Here is a 20,389-nt window from a genome sequence, read left to right on the forward strand (position 1 = left end):
ATCCTTAAATTTTCCAGATTCAAAATCTCTACCCTGTAAGTAATCCTTAAGCTGCTCCTTTTTATATCCACACTTCTTATAAAAAAAAGAAATGTCTGTCTGTAGTTTTTACTGTTCTTTTGAGCGCATCTAGAAATTTCCCTTATACTCGAATGTTTGGAGTTCTAATGCAGTCCCATTACAATATTTCGGGCCAGTTCGAATCCAACACTAATATAATATTCACCTATTAAGACACATCCAGTCAATTCACTTTCATGTTATGCGGCCGTGCTTAATTTCTAGGTTATATCAGGGAAAAGAGGAGATGGTTTCAAGGACATCCCAGATTTCTAATATTATATTCATATTGAATGGTAGTGATAAAACTATTTTACGAACCGTCTACAACCGATTTTTCTGTAAGACGATTGTTGAGTCTGTCTACAAGGAAGTGAAGTCGTTGTCTATAGGCTTATATAAAGACTATATATCTACAGTATAATAGTATTTATAACTTCTGTTATGTATTCTGTAGGTAACAAAATCTATTGGTATGTATTCAAAATAGGCATTATGAACACACAAAGGAGGGATCACTACAAAATCCTTTTGTTTCCTGCTGTTACATTACCTGAGTATGTATGTAGATACTATGTCGGTATTAATATTTAACTAATTTAACAAGGACTGACAATAATGCTCAGGGTACTATCAACCAAGGAAGTTACATACTTAAGAAATGAAAGTAGAGATAGGAGTCTCGTATAAATTACATAATGTATAAGCTGAAACATCGTGCTCTTCGGAGGTCAAGAGCAACTCGCTCTCAAGTCTCGAGGTAAAGGTTAAAAGTCATATGAAAAGGGGTTAAAACAGAAATCACGATACATTTATTGATATAGACGACAATAGTTATTATAGTGGATAATGTTGAAAAAATATCTCTGAAACAAACTAATAAATAAATAAGGTCACAATTATTGGTCTAAAGAGTCCTTTTCCTTATTTCTCCCAAGACTTAAATACAACTTGGCTCGCTCTCCCAGTCCTCGATGTCCAGCAAATGGAGAATGGGACTTGGAGTTTTCTTTTTGGATTCTGTTTGACCAAATATCTAAAAGAGACTTGTTTCCACCCTTCATCTTGCTCGACTTTTTTGGATAGTTAGTATGACTTTGAGATGGAGGAGACATGGGACTCTCAATCTTTGAGTCGAATTCATTTTTTTCCCTTTCAGTCATTGAGTTATATTTCTCAATCTCTCGTAGTGCAACATCCAATTCAACTTTTTCGCCTCCACTTTTATTTGCATCCAAGGGTTTATCCCTTACTTCAAGTAGGCATTCAAAAACCTTTCGATGTCGTTCACTTCGAATGGAATGCTTAGCGAGGAATTTTTCGAGCTCATTAAACATGATTTTATATTGATCTTCCTTCTTGCCAGATTTTGACTTGGTGACTGGCACAGGAAGTATTTCTCCTTTATTTTCCATAGAAAGTAAGTTGTAAATCACTTTTCTACATTCTGCCAAATCCTCTTCGGTCAATTCATCATTTGAAACAATAGTTTTAACGAGAGGATCTATGGCAGCCATATTAAAAATAGTTGTCGAGCTTATAGTGTACGGAAAGTAAGCCGAAAATCTAGCAAGTCGCTCCTTAGCTTTATCCAAAGGTTGATTTCCTGAATTAAACCCTGGAGCAAGTCTATTTGACCTCATCAACTCCCCTAAATCTGTGATACGATAGTCAGTCACACGTCCTCCTGAGCCTTCCGTAATGGAAGGAGGATCTTCTAGTATAGAACGAGATATTGAAAGCGTGTGAATGAATATTTCTCCTCCATGTGAGGTCATGAGATGAGACAGAGTTTTAGAGCCAGACGCTCTCCTGGGCATTTCGAGCATTACACTCCTTCCAGATAGAAGAAAGTTTGTGAGACATGAAGACGGCCGGCTATTCACATCCGTGGGAGTAATTCTGACCGATCCGGTACAGTGATGTAAATCTGCTGAGGAACCTCGAGGAGTACACCATTTGAGAGTTATAGTTTTGTACTCCGAGCCCTCCTTATCTGTCTGCACAAGGTCAGAAGAGTCACCCAACAGCCTTGCATGTGCCTCTGCTTTATGAAACAACTCAACATCGTAATTGGCAGATGAGCTAGCGTTTTGCTCTTCCTTCATAGGAATACCCGTGACAGTTGTTGATGCAAGTTCATAGTGAGTCAAAACAAAATATAAAAGCTTTTTTGATAATTGCTTCCCGGCTTCTACACCATAAACCTTTAAGCTTAAAGTTGGGGTATCATACTCCGAAGTACTTTCAGGAATCACAAAATCCTTTCCGGTGCCATGGCGTACAAAACAATGGAGAAAAGAAATTTCCAAATGTGACAAACTCATACTTTGACCGTCCGCCGAGTTTTTGATGGACTCATTAGCATCACTCAACTTGGACTTGACTTTGGACACTACGTGTTCAAAATGTTTTTGATCTTGAAATTGAGTTATACAAACAATTCTTCCTCGATTGAAAAACATTGAAGGATTTTCAAATGAGTTTAAAGCCTGTCTTTGCGGCTCTGTTAGCTGAAATAAAGCTTCAATTGCAGAAGAAATGCCGTTCAAAATGTCATAGCCTTTAGACGCAGACTTTCGTCGACTCTCTTGCTCTGGACGTCCACATCTACCAAACCCAATGGAAACAACATTTGAATTTTGTTCGTGCCATTCATTGAGCCTAGGTAGACAAAACAATATAGTTATTATAATTTGAAATAAGGACAAATGATTAATTAATTAACAGGATGTCCTACCTTGGAGCACAGTCTTTATTACTCACTACAAATGTGAGTAATTTGTCTTGAGGAAAAATATCCCAAACTATACGGCAATATTCCATGACAGCTTCGACTGTAGAAGTCCATAATGATTTGGAAATAGGAGGTAGAGGTAAGTAAGAGCGCGTTTTCTGAAAGTCAAAATCAACTTCATCACAAGTAACCGCAAATGTCGGCGAATGATCCAGAACAAAAACAGTCTTGTGATTAATAGGAAACGACATTTTTAATCCAATTCTTAATCAATTCAATTCCCTCAGAAGTCAAACTTGAGAATGAAACCTCTTTGATGGATGTATTTTTGAGAGAAGAAACGATTTGTGGAATACGAAGAGTTCTACGAATCTCAGAAACTGATTTCTCTCCAATACAGTCAATTTTTGAATACACTAGAAGGATCCTTTTATGAACTGGGGAACTTTCGTAGAGCCTAAGGATTTCAAGTAAATGCACACTCGAGTCAGAGAATGTATAGGGTTTGGAGGTATCAATGAGATAAATTAAATCTGGACTGGATGTTAAGTAAGTATTGGTCCAGAGTGGACTGAGTACACCACCCAATTCGATAAGCGTTATAGGGGGTACAATTCTATTACTGTTGGGCTTAAAGAACCAAGTGTACTTTTGTGGCTTAGGAGAAAATAAATGAATGTCCACAGGATTGACTCCAATGGTGGGCACTGGAATAAGAGATTTGTTAGCTAGAATATTCAATAAACGCGTTTTTCCACTGGATTGAGGGCCCACAACATAAATGACCATACTTTGTCTCACTGATTTGCAAGGATAGAGTCGACTACAGCATCGAACTTGGGGCTTTTAATGTGTGAACTTGGAGTGTAAAAGGGGTTGCACAGAAGTTTGGAGTATGCTTCGTGAAGAGAGCGAAACATACGACGGATCTCACTTTCTCGAGCCGAGCTGGAGGTTTCTATGATGATGATGAACTTAATCTTCGTGTTGGAGACGTATCCATAGACCTGCAAAGAGAGATAATAGAAAACACTATCACTGCAACGACTCGAGATCCACCTTGTGACTCTCGGTGGCGTACAAATATCCAATATAAAAGTCTCTGGAAGAGGACTCGTTGGGTGGACAGCGAAGAGTCTTCTCTTCCACAACGTCCAGAGAAGTGTGGACAGTGTAGTGAAAGGACAATTCCAAATTAGGATCCACACAACGCAAATACAAAGGAGAATTCGTCTTACCGATCACTGCAACACACGACGCCATTCCAAATATTACAATTCACGGAGAAATCCAGGAAGTAGCCAGGGGGAGTTGCCGACCTCAACTACCACCATTCAGTTTCTTTCAATTTATCAGGATGATATAGGGCTAGCACGGGGCACCAGCTTACACAGATACCAACTAAATGAGTCATTACATCATCACTCATTTAACACCCTTTTAAAAGGCTCTTTTTTTTAAAACTATCGCAACCTCTTACTCCTTATCTATCCTTCGCTCTAGAGGATTTTTTCTCCCAAGATTACTTTTGAGTTGAAGCACCATTTCCTCAATTTGAGAGCTAGGACTCATCAACAAAATTATAATGCTCATGTATCAAATATTGTTCTGCATAGAGTAAAAGACTGCTTAATGCAGTGCCTCTCTTTTTTATGCATTAACATATCCTTCTTGAAAATCTTACTTTCACACCCCCTTGCCCTCCAGAGTTTCTCCACACCCCTATATTTTGAAAATTCCCGGCTCAGAGAATGGGCAGTAGCTGTTAATTACCGAGCCGGCATGCCTAGGTTTGGAAAAGGACTACTAGAAGTCCTTGGTGTGGAGTCCTTGTTTCTATTTTTTATAGATCTTCCGATGACGTCATGTTATTGAATTTGATGGTGTCGTGTCGCGTGAATTGAATCACCTGTAGTGGGGTTTCAATTAAGTTGGACCAGAGATGCCGAGGGTCAATAAAAAAACGTCATGGAGCCTCAAATCTCTTTTTGGCCTATTGCAAAATCTGGTATATAATCCTGATTATTGTGTTTATGTGGCTGTGGCCCTTCTGCCCCTGGAGTTGGTCCTGAATGTTTTTATTGTGGAAAGAGTGCCTTACACGGAGATCGATTGGATCGCCTACATGCAGGAATCCGAGGGCTTTCTCTCTGGAGAGCGCAACTATACGTTGATCAAGGGAGATACGGGACCCTGTGTCTACCCTGCTGGCTTTTTATATCTTTTCTCTCTGCTGAGAAGCTTGACGATGGGAGGAAAGTCCATTAAGACGGCACAGTACATGTTCATTGCTGCCTACATTGGCCTCTTAGCTACCGTTTTTAGACTCCTTGTTCGTTCCAGAAAAGTTCCACCCTACATTCTTTGCCTTATGAGCCTCACAAGCTATCGCATTCATTCCATCTTCGTACTACGACTCTTTAACGACCCTCTGGCCATGCTACTCCTCTACATATCCATCAATCTCTTTGTGTCCGAGCAATGGTCCCTGGGCTCCCTCTTTTTTAGTCTGGCTGTCTCTATCAAAATGAATATTCTTCTATTTGCACCAGCCTTATTAGTGGCTTACATAGCAATACTTGGCCCGCATGGAGCCTTCTCACAGCTCCTCATATGTGCTACTGTTCAAATTGCCATAGCTTTTCCCTTCATCACCACATTTCCCGTAGAATATATCAAAGGATCCTTTGATTTGGGACGCATATTTATGCACAAGTGGACTGTCAATTATAGATTTCTATCAGAAGAGTTGTTCGTCTCAAAGAGCTTTCATATGGGTCTCCTAGTCTTACATCTTCTCTTTATTGCTCTTTTTACTCCCTATTGGTGGAGGCTCCTGAGTACTTATAGTGACCTGAGGCATAATTTACGTGGAATCAAGGATCAACTTTTTTTGCTTCCACTATTCACTTGTAATTTTATAGGCCTTGTTTTTGCTCGCTCATTACATTATCAATTCTACGTTTGGTACTACCATCAACTCCATTACCTCTGTTGGTGCACCAATTATCCCGTCAAAGTCAAGCTTTTAATCTTGGGACTTATTGAACTTTGTTGGAACACGTATCCTTCGACAGACTGGTCCTCTTTTTGCTTACATAGTGTCCACCTAGTTCTACTTGTTGGAGTTTTTAACTATACTAAGAAAGCCTGCGAGTCAGCCAAAAACATTCGACTTGTAAAAACCCAATAAATTGAGTTATAATATATATTAATAATACATCCTGTCACGCTTTTTTTCTGTTAAACTATCATTTTAGTATTTTTTTGTTGTTATTGTTGTTGCTGTTTTAAACATTTCAATTATCGCCAAACAATGCACGAAACTTCAGTTATTATGTAAATTATGAGTGTTTTATTAATCGCATTATTATAGTATGCCTGTGAATGAGAATGATAAATCGTCTCCTGCTAGTTTATCAATCCCTAAAATATGGGAGTCCAACGTTAAGAGCTGGTTTACTCATATTGAGCTTGCTTTTGAACACTGGAGTATATCTGATCAGAAAACAAAGTTTTTTCTCCTAGTATCCTCTCTCAATGAAGATATTTTAAAAAGAGTTAAATTTGAGGAGTTCAGACCTCAGAGTGATGACTCATACACACTTTTAAAGGTAGCTTTATTGAAGAATCTTCAACCTCAAAATAAAGAAAAAGTTGGGAGACTTGTGTCATTGCTTTATTCAGAAGCGAAAAGGCTATCGATCAACGAAACTCTTTGTAGGATGGAATATCTACTGCCCCACAACTATAATCCCCGAGTGGATTTGATTCGCTATGCTATCTTACAAGCAACTCCGGCATCATTGAGAAATGAATTACTCACAAAATTTGATATACCCCTTCACGAATTTATAAAACTAGCTAAATTTATTGAAATGGATAATATTACTCCACTGGGATTTCATGGTGGACTCTCTATGATACCCAGGGACTGTTATTTTCATAAAGTATTTGGAGATGATGCGAGGAAATGTGAAACACCTGATAAGTGTCCTCCTCTGACTATATATTTCAAGGAAGGGTCAGAATAGTTTTATTTTGAAGAAATTGTAATTTACATATTATAGTATTTTAATGAGAAATTTATTTCGTGTCTTTTCGAGAATAAGATATTTATATGAATACATATTTAGCGTGTGCATGAGACTTGTTTTCATTGTTCCTTAGAAAATCGATTCTTACATGGGAAGGCCCTCCTTTGATTTTATTGAATAAAAGGTGTGCTTTATACAAGTAGTTAAAATATGTACCTACTGTCTATGCGTAATCCGAGTACGCTTTATTTCATTTATTTATAAAAATACCTGGATGCATGAAATGACGGCCTACAGGTGACTCAGGTATAAGTTAATTAAAGAAAAGAGCCCTTTTCATTGTTATTAAGAACAGTACAATAATTGATATGGGACCCAACGTTTCATACGTATTGCTTTTAATATTCATCCTCATGCAGTCTTCGAGTTCGTATGGCTCATTGAGAAAGAAGAAATGTAGTAATAGCACAAGGGACTGCAATACCTTCTCAGAGTACTGTGATCATTTTGAGTCCCTTTGCAAACCTTGTTCTGAGTTTTGTAGTGATAATTATAAAGGGTGTTGGAAAGAGTGTCCATCCTATGTGGGAAGAGTTGTCCGAGAAAATTTATCAAATGCTGAACAAATAAAAAATCTTCAAATTATTCTTGCTGTGCTATCTTCAATATCTATTCTAACCCTCGCAACTGTTCTTATACTCTTATTTTTGAGAATCAAGGATCATCGCAAAGTGTATACAAATGACAATCATGATAGCAAGGATAAAGACAGTATGCATCAAATCATGCCTCTAAGAAAAATTCCACCAAGTACACTACCATCGTTACAACATGGAACGTCAATGCAAACAGTGACAACTCGAATTAGTGAATATGGGCCCTCAATACCCAAATGCAACAGAATGAATGGGGGTCGAATGCCTTCAGAAGATACAGTGAACGAAAGGGTTTCTTCGCCAGATGTTCATCCCATAAGCTCTATTGAAGGGACTCCCTCGCCTGTGAATCCGGGGCCCTTTACGATTTCTAATTCCCAAATCATATAAACTGCTCAAACTTTTAATTGTGAACTGTTACTTCTGGTCGTGGTCCCATCTAAGACATTAACCACTTATATTATTATAGAGATTTATTTAGATTTTATTGCATTTATGTTACGACTATTGCTAAAAAAAATGAATATAACGTCGTTTTTTTTTTTACTATATCAATTTATTAATTCTGTATTAAATATTAACATAACATAATATCCTTGAGAAGTTTTATCACAATATCTGGATGGATTCCCATAGGTTATAAATAACTCCATAAATTTTAAATGTTGAAAACTCATCATAGTCATGAAATTCCAACTCTGTGTTTTCCAAATATGGAGTTATAGGGAAAACATTAAACACTTTAACAATATGAGATAATCCAATATCAATCAAATCCGCAATATTTTCCAGAGTAACTCCTTCAAGTGTTCCAAACTTATTTGACTTGATATTCCATTTCTCAATGCTTACATTGATTCCAACTTGATTCTTAGGAACGACTTTGACGTACAGGTTATCCCCAATCCATGTCACGGGTAAAATTGCAAAATTTCTTCTTGTGGGTATCTGGTGAATTATTTCTCCAGTACTGACATTCAGTACATCAATGGTTTGTCTCGGAAAAAATGACATTTTCCGATCTCTGTAGCATATGACTAAAATATTATCCGGGGAGAGGCAAAACTCGGATATTGATACACCGATTGATGATACTATATTTCTTATAATGGGCCCAATGAATCCATCGGGCCCACAGCGTCTTATATGAATATAGTTAACATCTGCAGGTCCTTCGAAGCAAGTTGATTTCGTAACCACGAAATCATCAGATACTTGGAGTGAGTGTCGTTCCAGCCAATTGTCCTGTTGGTCAAACTCTGGTATGATAGTAGGTCTATTATTCTTGATTCCATTTTGAGCGTCTAACTTCCAGATAATAAGAGAGAACCCAGATAGAATGAATATATTTTTGGAGTTGATCTTGAGGTCGTATGGAAATCCGGTTTCATTAATGTTGATTTCTGACAATATGAACTCCGTTTCAACATTCCATAAATATAGTTTCTGTCTTCGAACATCCGCAGCACCAAGTAGCTTGTCCTTTAAATGAATTTGACATCCCTTTGTGAGCACATAGTCTGGGAAAACGCCGTCAAAGGGTTGCAATAAAACAGTCATACATTTGGATAAATCGTTCAAATTCCTTGATTCTACGGAGGAGTCGTTTAGGGACAAAAATGCCTTTTCTTTATAGATAACAAAGGATGTAACACGTCTCTGTGGAAAGTCAATATTACTAACGACACCAATCAAGTCTGAACGAACGACATTTGCTTGTAGTGAGTCTGAATGAAGTAAATGTTGAGTCTTATAAAAGAGTTTATGTATTAACTCCATGGAAGCGGTCTCATAACTCCAGCCCTCATCCTTAAACTTTCTACCCAGATTATAGTCTCTGAGTGAGATGTCACGAAGGAAACGATTATACAAGCACGTAATTACTCTATGAATAGAATCGGATTGGTAATTATAAGCCAGATTCAGATTCACAAGACTTTCTTCATTGAGATGAGTAAATATTTTGTGAAGGATTTCTTCTGGAAGGTCTTCTAGGAGCATTGTGACCAATCAATAAAATGCAATACATATGTATATATCAATATGTGAAGGAGATAATTAGGACGTGTAGGAACGCTGTGTGCATTATAGACCATCAGACTTGATTTCCATTACTAAGGTACATTACTGAAAAAGAGAAGTAAAGTATACAATTAAAAACCAAGAGAGATGGAATGATTATTAATTATAATTTATTCGATGGAATATATTTGTATGGATAAAGGATGAGTCTCTTTATTTATTATTATTTATGGAACGTTCAAATAAATGGATATTTTATCTACAATTCCGTGTTGAAGACTCAACAACTATTAATAACCCTCATCCGATTGCTCAATTTTATAATCAGGGTACTTGACTTGTAGGAGCTCCACTGCCTTGGAGTGATCCGCTTTTCCGTAGGCGACAGAATAACCATAGACTTTAAGATACTTGTCCTTAGGAGTGTGAATGATTCTACCACCGCCTAGACATTGAGCATCCAGCCCCTGGTCACGGATCTCCTTTTCCTCGCACTCTTCATAAATATCCGCATGATACTCTGCACGCGAATATCCCCGAACAAGGAGCTGTATAAAAAATGAGACCTAGTTGAGATTCATGGACAAGGGAACTTTCTCACCTTTGACACTTCAGTTTGAATGTTGTTGGGATCTCCGTCATTGGCATAGGCTTCAATAAGAACATACTTAAAAACACCCTGGGCCTCAATGTCCACTGGAGATAAGGTCTCTAGTTTGTCCGCTTGGGTAGGAGATGACATGGGAAAAGTTGGCCTCAAGTGACTTGGAAGTGGATCATGAAGCAGAGCGGAGTTGATAACTTAAACAGACACTATCGTAAGTAAGTTACAAAAAATCAAAAATGACTTTCAATAGCTTCCTACAAAGTATATTATGTGTAAAATTTTATTAACAACAATATGACTTATATTCGTTGGATACGCACCGAGTTATTTTACTTATTTTCCCCAAGACCAAAATTTTCTTCTTTCTTCCTCCTCAAAAAATGACGTCAATTCTTCTTAATAATATTAGGTTTATAAACGCAACCTTTCATTAAATTTAAATGTTTTAAATCAAATTATAAACTAATACATATTTTATTTAATATAAGTAAATAAAATATAGTTGGTAATAATCATTTTAAATTATAATTTAAAAAAATAGAACATACAAACACACTCCCTCATAGTATGCATGGATTACTTAACTTTATTAATGTTAAATAATCCATGTTGTATTGAATGTTTTTTTTTATGTAGAAGACGTCATGACGTTTTTTATCATATTCTGTTTATCAGTTATTGTGCTTAGGCAGGGAGCGCCTCCCTGGCTTAGGAAACGAAATTCCACCAGTCCAATAGTGCTTATATCAGTGGATATAATTTTATGAAATAATGCACGTTGATAAATAAAAGTTTATCGAATTTTGCTAGTAGTTGAGCGGATATGTCTGGAAGTTGACGAAAATGAACATAAATTTAAAAAAGTGAATATTGAATGTATTAGAGCCATTAAAAATGACTTTTTCCTACACAGAGTTATAAATGCCAAAATAACTTATTCGTAGCCATAGATATCCTCTATGTCTCATAGTCAAGAAACGGAATATTTTATTTATTAAAAACTATAATGTTGATATCAGCTAAAAGAATTTTATGAAATTTTGACAGTTTATAGACAAAAGCCTAAAGTTTTCTGGATCATACCTGTAATTTACCGGAGATGTCTGAAAGTTGACGAAAATTAACTTTTTTTTTTTTTGAAAACACGAATTTTAAAAAGTCAATTTTGATGTTATTTTAGCTATTTAAAAAAGTTCTAGCTGATATCCTTTCCAAGTGCAGTAATGTCTATGTCAGGTGAAATAACTTTATTCAATTTTACTAGTTGATAGAAAAATACTTTAAGCATTTTGAGGGCTCAGAGTTGATATTTTTACAAAATAAAATGGACAGACACACTTCCAATAAACCTTGATAACAAATCATTCATTCATAAAAAAGACTGAACACCCGCATTGAATACTACTTGATGCCAATGATAAACACTGATATTTGAATTAAATCAAAGTAATTCCTAAAAATTGTCTATAATAAGGAAAAAAAAGATTGTATAAGGATGTAATAACATATTTTTAATACATTTTAGGGTCACTGTATAGTAAAACAAGGCAATTTAGCGATAAAATCACTATAGGCGGTAAGGTTTCTACTTATTGACCACATTTTGACATCCAATAGTTCATAATTTCCATTAATATGATTAAAAAAAGGGTTTCCTATGTCTTAAAACTTGGTTTGTTAGGCCCTCGAAATGGCCGACATCAACCATGCTGACGTAACATGTAAACGTTCTATATTAGATCCGCTCCAATCAGCTGTGATAGGAAAGATATTGGCAGGAATTACCCTGATGTCGATTCTCAACTCACCTCCGAGTCCAACAAGAACTTACACGTATAACTCCCGAGTAATCCCTCATTTTTACTCTTCATGAGCACACTCACTAGCGAATTACTTTATACTTCAACGTTCTCTCTCAAGAATTATATATTAATGATAGCAGCTTTGGGAAATCAAGAACCCTGCTCAGATTACGAACTAGAAAAAGCTGCTCTCACATTCTAGGACATATTTTATACTGCTCTATTTTACTATATACATTAAATTTACTATCATGCTATATGACTGAGACTGATTAGCTAGATTCGGGTTTAGTATGTTCATGTAGGTATCCCTGAATTATATGATCATTTAGGAAACGTACTAGCCTATTTTGAAATAAATGACCATATTTTGCAAATCGATAATATGTAATTTTACTGGATATGCAAGTATTATCATTTATTATTTCGAGGAATTCCTGACATCAAGTTCCATTATTATATCACTTATCAGCAATGGATTGAATATAGAAAAGAGCAACTGACGTACGGTAGGAAGACATACAATTTATTTGAGCCAATGAGAAGGAACCTTGGCTTTATAAGGGACGAATCAGTTAAAAGATACATGTTTATATATAGAGGTGGATCATTAGGAGATCATTCCCCCTCCTCCATTTCTTTCTTCTTCTTTTTTTAAGTCTTTCTCTTTCTTTTGGAGTTGTTCTTTTTAATAATTCCTACAGACTACTAAGTAACTATGTGTAGCAGCTTTGGACTGCGTTTCTTGGAAGGGGGTAAAGAAGTTTAATTTCAATTTGAGGTGGATTAGCCTTGCCTTTTGGGATAAAGTAGGAAAAATGGATAAGATGACTCGACTCCGTGCGAGTTTTCGTTCTTCCACCCGACGAAAGAAGAAGAAGAAGGAGGAAGATGTGATGGAGGATGAGGATGGAATGGACGTTGCCTACCAGGAAATCGAATTAGAACTCCGTCCTAACGAAAGGTATCGCCCCACGGATCTGCGCATTCACTTTTCAGTTCCAGAGGCGGGAATTGAGGTCCTTTCAGAGGCGCCTTCCCCTTGGGAACCCTCCATGAAGTCCTCTTTGAACGGTGCGTCCGTGTGGGTGCCGCCCTTTTCCATTAAAGTGCCGTGGACAGAGCATTTGGACGCATTCTTCCTCCTGGAGGATTTTAAGAAGAAAAAGCCAAAGTCCCTCGCTAAAACCCGCATCTCTCTTAAAGATTTTGCTCTCAATCCCCCGATGAGACTCAAATTAAGACCCCTATCCCGAAAAATCCTTTCTGCAACCCTGAATTTAAGCTACATGAAGCCGCCTGCTAAAGATACTTTCCTCATCTCTAATGCTCCACTTGAGTCACTCTCTCTGGCAGAGGAAGATCTTTCCTCGGAAGTTAGCCCTAAATCCATGGATGTCACGTCAATTACAGATCATCCCTCACTGGAGAACATACCTGATATCCCTTATAAAGAGTCTCCAAGCAAGAAGACAGAGAGTCCTAAAGTCATTCCCTTTGAACACAAAGGAGACTCGGAGACAAAGTCATCATCATCTCTTGGTGAAAGCGAGTCTAGAGAGAGCACGAGTAATAGATGTCGTAGTCCACCGGCTACACTCCAACCCTTGGAATCCCCGTCTCGGAATTTATCTTCTGCTACTACTATGAATAATTCCATGTATCGTTCTTTTTCTCATACAAAAAGCACTGCTACACTCAAATCCATTGATAGTTCTCCAAATAGTTTGCCTCTCATTTCTGCCAAAACTGAACCTTCCTCCCTACAACAGAGCTCCTCCATCTCTATTGAGCCACCAAAGGCTCCGTCTGTGTCAAAAGAGAAAAAAGCAGATTTCATTCCATTATTTCCTAATTCTACCGATGATGAAGATCGATCTGATCTAGTGGTGATCCCTGATAGTCTTCTAATAGTTCCAAACAACCAAAGAGACCTCGTACCCTCACCCACTCGTTTTGATGATGACGAACTTTTAGAGTGGGCAAAGTTTCGTTTGAGCCATTCAGATCGAATTAAAATTACTAATCTAACTAGTTCATGGAGGAACGGCGTTGGCTACTGTGTTTTACTCCATTCCAAATATCCGGATTTAATTCTTTTGAATAGTCTGGAGAATCATAATCATGAATCAAATCGAAAGTTGGCCTCAGACGTTGTTGAGTTTCTTGGAGGAAAGCCCCTCTGTTCAACTCCATCTTTGACTCCTTCTAAAGATGACATTATTCAATTCTTAAAAGAAATAAAGAAAATTTTATCATCAGATAGTGGAGCACCTCCTCCAAGTGCTGAAGAAATCAAAAAATGGAAGGAACAGTCTATATGGTTTCATAAAACGGAGGACGAAACGGATTCCAGTCCATCGACCCCTAGTATTTTTGAACAATCCAAAGAGTCTAGTCCCGAAAATAATAATTTGAATGGTAGGCCTAACATGGAAAGTCCATCTAAAAACGAAAAAGCGAAGAAATTAATTCAGGAAGCCCACTCCAATTATCAAGTCACATTCAGACGAAATAAGAGTCCCACTTCTCCAGGTCCACCCCCGCCTGAAGTGAGGCAGTCAGTCATTCTTCTGAAAAATGAATTGACTTCTCTTTCGGAAGAAGAGGAGCGAATTAAACGGGAGAAAAATGAACTTGAAATCCAACTGCGGAATGAAGTTGGCTCGAACTCCGTTTCTCATAATCTTCATAACAAGAAGCTTAAGCGGTGGATAGAGCTAGTCAACGAGCGACATTCCCTTGTACGTCGTCAAATGCAACTCAATATCAAGGAAAAAGAAAGTCATATCAATGGCAAACTGGAGGAACTTCGAACGCGTTTGCATGAATTTGAAGAGATCAGTGAGTCCCTCAAAACAGAGGAAATGAGAAATGAGGAACAGGCCCTCCTTGAAAAACTGGTTGCAACAGTGAATGAGAAAAATGAGTTGGTACATCATTTGGATAATGAAGAGAAGGCCATAGATGAGGATTTAAGGATCAAAACCATGCTTGAGGAACAAACCCTCTCCGGGAATAGTTTAAATACAATTAATAATTTAAAAATCGCTGGTGTTGGAACTGACGAATGTGTCATTCAGTGAATGAATTACGTATTCAACATGTAACTTTTTATATACTACTTACCTATTAGAAGATCTATTATTTAAGAGATTGTTTTATTAGAAAATCAAATCCATAAGGGATTTGACTTCTTTACTATAATTATTATTATTACTAGATTGACTTGTTATTTATTATATATATATCTATATAATCATCATCATCCAAATTTGACCTTTCTTATTTATCCCACTTACAATTTATAATTCTAAATACCCATTGCTATACAACATATTAAGTAATTGTTATGCATACTTTATATATATTTTATATAAATATTGCACCCTTGCTATAATGATTATTATTTTGTCCTACAGATGAACAACTATTATTACTATTGTTAATTTTTATTGAGCATTAATTCTTCAAGTGAGGGAAGGGCTTGGCTTTTACGTAAATTTCTAGATCTCGGATTTTATCGTTTATTTTTTTTTTTACTTCCAAATAATATATAAATTTAAATATAGCTAAAAGTTTTTTGTTTTTTTTGTAAATCTAATTGATTTATGGCTTAAAATGCATATTTCTACTACTATGACTAAACGTATATAAATACTTGTAGAACACTAATGACCTTCTTGTTGATTTATTTGTCTTTAAAAAATATTTTCCCGAATTCATTATATTACATATTATCGTTCTAGAACACTTTGCCGAAAAAATATACATGTATTTTATGATGATTCATGCTGCAAATCAGTCGGTACATAAAATGTCCGACTCCGACACACAATGTTACAACATTATATTCCATAGCTTATATAGTCATTTGAGTGTAGATAAATATAGATTTAATTTATAGCTGGCAAGTATAAAGAATATATTTGGAATACAAGATAATTAACATGTAACAAATAAAATGGATTAAAAGTTATATGGCTTATACCTATTGGCTGCTAGTTCATTGATAAGTTTTAGAACATAATTTGTGCACTCATAAGCAATGCACGACAATGCACACAATCTTTCACTGCAACTGTTAACTGATAAGACATTGACTATTCACAATATTAGTATGGCTAGTGGCGACATAATAATACTTTAGAGGTGTAGGGAAATTGTGATTGTATAGACCATGGATCTCCAACGAGCGGGCCCCTTAATTTTTAAGATCGGCCTACTACTCTTTCTCACTTCAAGTAGTAGTATTTTTTTAACAAAATGGTCACATTATACTTGAAACGAGTAGAACGCGCATAATACGGTGTAATAATGAAAAATATTTGACGTCATCTCGTATTTCTGAGACTTTAAAAGCAGGGGTGTACGTAGGGGGGTTGTAGCCCTTTCCCAAATAAAGGAATTTGTGAAAAATTATCGAAATTAGGTTTCTCTTTAAAAAAGGTAATTCGATGATTTAAAAAAAACAACTGTGGACGACCCTAAACAGGATTGCCAGATCGGCCTAAATTCGACGTAAATTTGTATTTAATAGTTTTGAAGCCATTTTTCATGACATTTAATTTAATAGATTCTGTGGCTGTGGCCCATTAAAACATTTCAAATGGCAATGTGGTCCATAATATTAAAATGTTGGACATCCTCGGTATAGACTATAGAAAAGGATATAAATTTTTGAGTTAAACTTATAAGTTTTTACAATTTAGAAAAAAAAACTATAGAAACACTCATTGTAAGCCTTAAATTACACTATGCAACAAAATAAAGGACTTGGAGCGCCCCCAGGCTGAACCCCACATTTGTTATTATTATTACTTAAGCCATAGTACACGAATTTGATCATTAAAACTTTCAAAGAATGTAGGTTTGTCCTTTATAGCCTTATAAAAAAATCAAGTTTTTAGGGTATAGCTATGATTCAGTGCCATATTTTGACATGAAAGACCTATATAGATGAAAATCAAATCAAATAACAAATTGATATAAACATTCAGCATTTGAAAAAATGAAATATTTTTTAATTCATCTTGATTACAATTAATGAAAAATGTATATTACTACTAAAAATCGAGTAAAATGAAGTATTTTACTTAGAAGCGAATATCTTTGTTTATTTTTTCTTCAAATGCTTTATATCCTAGTTGAAGTTACATTTTAAGTTTTTTTAAGTTGCATTTAAAAAAAGGTCGATTTTGATTGTTTTTTGGTCTATTTTAATTTTAATATTTATTAAAGAATTTCCATAAAATAACCTAAAATGAATCAAAATCGACCTTTCTTTTTTAAATTATATTAAATTTATATACTAGGACATAAAACATTTGAAGAAAAAATAAAAAAGATATTCGGTTCTAAGCAAGGTACTTCATTTTACTCGATTTTTAGTAGTAATATACATGTTTTATTCATTGTAATCAAGATAAGTTAATAAATAATTCCTTTTTCAAATGCTCAATGTTTGTATCAATTTGTTATTTAATTTGATTTTCATATGAAAAATGAATAAGTCATTAAATATGTCAAAATCTATACCCTAAAAACTTGATTTTTTTAAAAAGACTTTAAAGGCCAAACCTACATTTTTTTGAAAGTTTTAATGCTCATTTTCGTGTTCTACGGCTTTAACAACAATAATAACTGTGAGTTTCAGCATGCGTGCAAGAATGTTGTAAGAATTCTTCATAAATGTTCATGTTCATATTAGATTTCATGGCTGAATATTTTTTGTATTGCCTTTGGAAGGGTTTATGTTCCTTTAAATAGTGTAAGCTTCTCGTTTAATGACAAACACATCTTGAGAATTATAGAATAAGAGATGATCATTAATTAATGAACACTTAATAATTTCGATTCACGGCAAATGATTACACATTTTATCTTCTAAAATTGGAATAAAAGGGATGGGAATCACAGAGCATGAATCTTCATCAAATATATATATTTATTTTTTCGGCAAAGTATTTGCGTACGATTACCTACTCCAATGTAAGTTCATTATTTCAATGAAGCGTGCTCCTGAGTCACAATTTCATAAAATTCCTTGAAGCTCAACTCTTTGTCCTCATGTTTTCCTCGGAGAGTCTGATAAATGTCATCTGGGAAATAGTGCCGGAGCTTGAAGAGCGGAATAACACCCCTACCTGTTGGATCCAGTACTCGAAACACTTCTTTCAGCTCATTGGCTGAATCTCTATATGATACAAACATGTTCATAAAGTGAATAAACTCTCCTATGTCTAATGTTTCATTTGCATCCACGTCGACTTTTGAAATCATCACAGCTATTTGGATTTCACTGAAATTTAGTTATTATTGTTTATTAACTATTGTAATAGTTTCAATTAAAAATATGATGATTATAGAATATTTTAACATTTAGTTTACACAGATTTGTTGTCGTAATAAGAATTTCTGATCATTGCTAAAGACTATCTTAAATATATACTATTTTTAATTTAATTTAATTTTTGAAATTTCTTGTTAATAGCTATGGATTTATGAAATTTTGCCCCAAATTTTCATTTAATTTAAATTTAATTTTTTGAAATTTTTTGAGATTTTTTGAGAATAGCTAACTTTTTGGAAATTCATTTTCAAAAAATTTCATATTTTCTTGCAGTTCAATATCCGGAACCACTGGAACCACTAAATTGATAAAGGAACAATCTTGCTGATTGGTCGTTAAATTGTACTTTTAAATATTTGAATTTAAAAAAAAATGATTTTTAGTGTCATTATCTCTTGTTTTTCCATATTATTTTTCATCCATCTCAGATATGTTTTGGGGATTGTATTTTGTTAAGCTAATTTTTTGGTTTAGTCATAATTAAGACTAAAAATATATGCCTATTGGGGTTTAAATATATATATATTATATTATCCTCTGATCCCAATTTCTGTAAATCCTTCATTTACAACTATTCATCCAATTTTTTGTTTGTAACTTGTACAAAATTATATAATACACCTATTAAATAAGTAATTATATTACAGTATTGATAATTTTTGGGGCTAAGCCTCCCTCCCACCAATGATAAAAAATAGTAACGCTTTTGCTAGTAGGGGTTATTTTTGCTAATTACAGGGGCGTACGAAAGGATTATATATATATATTTAAATTTTTAAAAGCTTCTTAGAAAATAAATCCTTCAATAAACTGTTTTCTCATTAAATATTTTATTGTAGAGGGATATTTTTTCCTAGTCCAAGACGTAAATTCCTTCATTTGGTGGAGGGGGGAGGTTACAAGCCCCTCTGAATCATGCCAAATGATGATCATTCTTCTATTTTTTATAATAAAACATGGAATTATTAATAAAAGGATTTATATATTATGTATTAAATAGTCATTTGACGAGCACGTAAATGTATAATGCTCAAAATCAACACGTAATAATTACTAGAGAAATTGTGAACATGATCGAAATCCTCGTGAGCATGCATTAAAAAATAAAATTATATCCTTATAACCTGCTAGATATTACTGTTCTTATTAAATACTACCCTTATTTGAACATTCGAATGTATTAGCGAGCAAGGAACACCCAAATTTTTTATAACTATCTAATCAGTAGTACGTCTATCAAAATTGACAACATATACTTCACTTTTTTTCTAATTTACAAACACTGACGAAGATTTAAGACAACTTTCACATCCCTAGTAACCAAGAATTAAGTTAAAACTTTCTAACTATTAATATATAAAAAATAAGTATAAAGGTAATTTTGATATTTGTTGCAAATCTGTGTATTTTTAAAGAATAAAGTGTGAATAATCTTAACCAATTCAAAATTAGGATCATTCTAAAGCGGCAAAAACTTCAATGATGGGAAAATATGAATGTATGAATCTAATACATTATGAAAAGAGTCATAAAGGTATTTACCTTGGATTGTAGCCTAGGATCCGTAGCAAATCTCGTAATTGCTTAGCGTTTAGCTTCCCTGTGGACTCTGAATCAGACATTTGAAAAAGTTGAATTAGAGCAGAGTTGCTCTTTTGTCGATGGATCTCATTCACTTCTTGAGGATGACAACCGCACCAACATGCCAAGTCTTCATGAGTATGGATTGTGTCTACTCGTAGACATGGACGTGCGCGAGTCGAGGGATCAACACGTCGTCGAAAACTTACTCCATTCAGGATGGGAGAAATCCAATTTTTGTAAATGTATTCCATATTTTGTTTATTTTTGATTTGAACATTAATATATTCTTTCAACTTCATTGCAGAAATTATTAACTGGATGATCAATGATCATGTTCTCTCCGTATGAGGCAGAAATGTTACACAAGTACATTCTTGGATAAGATAATTATTGGATTTCAGTAATTGAGCAATAAACGGAAAACCCCTTGATTAGATTGATTAATTAATATTGTAGCGAAAAGAAAAGAGAAACAATATGTTTGTAGTCTTTTGTTGACATAATGCAACATGGAATAGATACAATAATTGCA

The 20,389-nt window shown here is 34.9% G+C and overlaps 6 protein-coding genes and 1 long non-coding RNA gene across 13 annotated transcripts; 3 read left to right on the forward strand and 4 right to left on the reverse strand.

The window, feature by feature from the left end:
* Positions 1-849: 849 nt before the first annotated feature.
* Positions 850-4,192, reverse strand: asun (integrator complex subunit 13 asun). Its single transcript, XM_040721000.2, has 3 exons — positions 4,036-4,192; positions 2,801-3,804; positions 850-2,724 (listed from the first exon to the last, which is right to left on the reverse strand). The coding sequence occupies exons 2-3, from the start codon at positions 3,046-3,048 to the stop codon at positions 960-962; spliced, it is 2,013 nt and encodes a 670-aa protein (XP_040576934.1). The 5' UTR covers positions 3,049-3,804; positions 4,036-4,192; the 3' UTR covers positions 850-959.
* LOC121125788 (trafficking protein particle complex subunit 2-like protein) lies at positions 3,595-4,060 on the reverse strand. The gene is made up of 2 exons (XM_040721007.2): positions 3,857-4,060; positions 3,595-3,804 (listed from the first exon to the last, which is right to left on the reverse strand). The coding sequence occupies exons 1-2, from the start codon at positions 4,058-4,060 to the stop codon at positions 3,595-3,597; spliced, it is 414 nt and encodes a 137-aa protein (XP_040576941.1).
* Positions 4,193-4,658: 466 nt separating the features above from the next.
* On the forward strand, positions 4,659-6,928 carry Alg3 (Alg3, alpha-1,3- mannosyltransferase). The gene has a single exon (XM_040721005.2). The coding sequence runs from the start codon at positions 4,740-4,742 to the stop codon at positions 5,988-5,990; it is 1,251 nt and encodes a 416-aa protein (XP_040576939.1). The 5' UTR covers positions 4,659-4,739; the 3' UTR covers positions 5,991-6,928.
* A 1,022-nt stretch (positions 6,929-7,950) lies between these two features.
* LOC121125785 (sex-regulated protein janus-A) lies at positions 7,951-10,549 on the reverse strand. 2 transcript variants are annotated; one of them, XM_040721004.2, is made up of 3 exons: positions 10,440-10,549; positions 10,114-10,373; positions 9,619-10,060 (listed from the first exon to the last, which is right to left on the reverse strand). In XM_040721004.2, the coding sequence occupies exons 2-3, from the start codon at positions 10,252-10,254 to the stop codon at positions 9,803-9,805; spliced, it is 399 nt and encodes a 132-aa protein (XP_040576938.1). In that variant the 5' UTR covers positions 10,255-10,373; positions 10,440-10,549; the 3' UTR covers positions 9,619-9,802. The 2 variants fall into 2 exon arrangements, with proteins under 2 accessions (XP_040576936.1, XP_040576938.1); XM_040721002.2 differs by lacking the exons at positions 9,619-10,060; positions 10,440-10,549 and adding an exon at positions 7,951-9,617 and having other exon boundaries at positions 10,114-10,254.
* Positions 10,550-12,739: 2,190 nt separating this feature from the next.
* LOC121125780 (uncharacterized) lies at positions 12,740-15,596 on the forward strand. The gene has a single exon (XM_040720997.2). It carries the CDS (start codon positions 12,740-12,742, stop codon positions 15,005-15,007), a length of 2,268 nt encoding a protein of 755 aa, XP_040576931.1. The 3' UTR covers positions 15,008-15,596.
* On the reverse strand, positions 13,398-20,293 carry LOC121125782 (calmodulin, striated muscle). 6 transcript variants are annotated; one of them, XM_040720999.2, is made up of 3 exons: positions 19,816-20,293; positions 17,907-18,222; positions 13,398-15,620 (listed from the first exon to the last, which is right to left on the reverse strand). In XM_040720999.2, exons 1-2 carry the CDS (start codon positions 20,154-20,156, stop codon positions 17,922-17,924), a joined length of 642 nt encoding a protein of 213 aa, XP_040576933.1. In that variant the 5' UTR covers positions 20,157-20,293; the 3' UTR covers positions 13,398-15,620; positions 17,907-17,921. The 6 variants fall into 6 exon arrangements, with proteins under 6 accessions (XP_040576933.1, XP_071747895.1, XP_071747896.1 ...); XM_071891794.1 differs by having other exon boundaries at positions 17,903-18,222; XM_071891795.1 differs by having other exon boundaries at positions 17,897-18,222.
* LOC121125783 (uncharacterized) lies at positions 19,462-20,098 on the forward strand. The gene is made up of 2 exons (XR_005866755.2): positions 19,462-19,648; positions 19,726-20,098. It is a non-coding gene; the product is annotated as an uncharacterized lncRNA (long non-coding RNA).
* Positions 20,294-20,389: the final 96 nt, after the last annotated feature.

The sequence above is a fragment of the Lepeophtheirus salmonis genome, chromosome 11, assembly GCF_016086655.4.
Source record: "Lepeophtheirus salmonis chromosome 11, UVic_Lsal_1.4, whole genome shotgun sequence".
Lineage (NCBI taxonomy): Eukaryota > Metazoa > Arthropoda > Copepoda > Siphonostomatoida > Caligidae > Lepeophtheirus > Lepeophtheirus salmonis.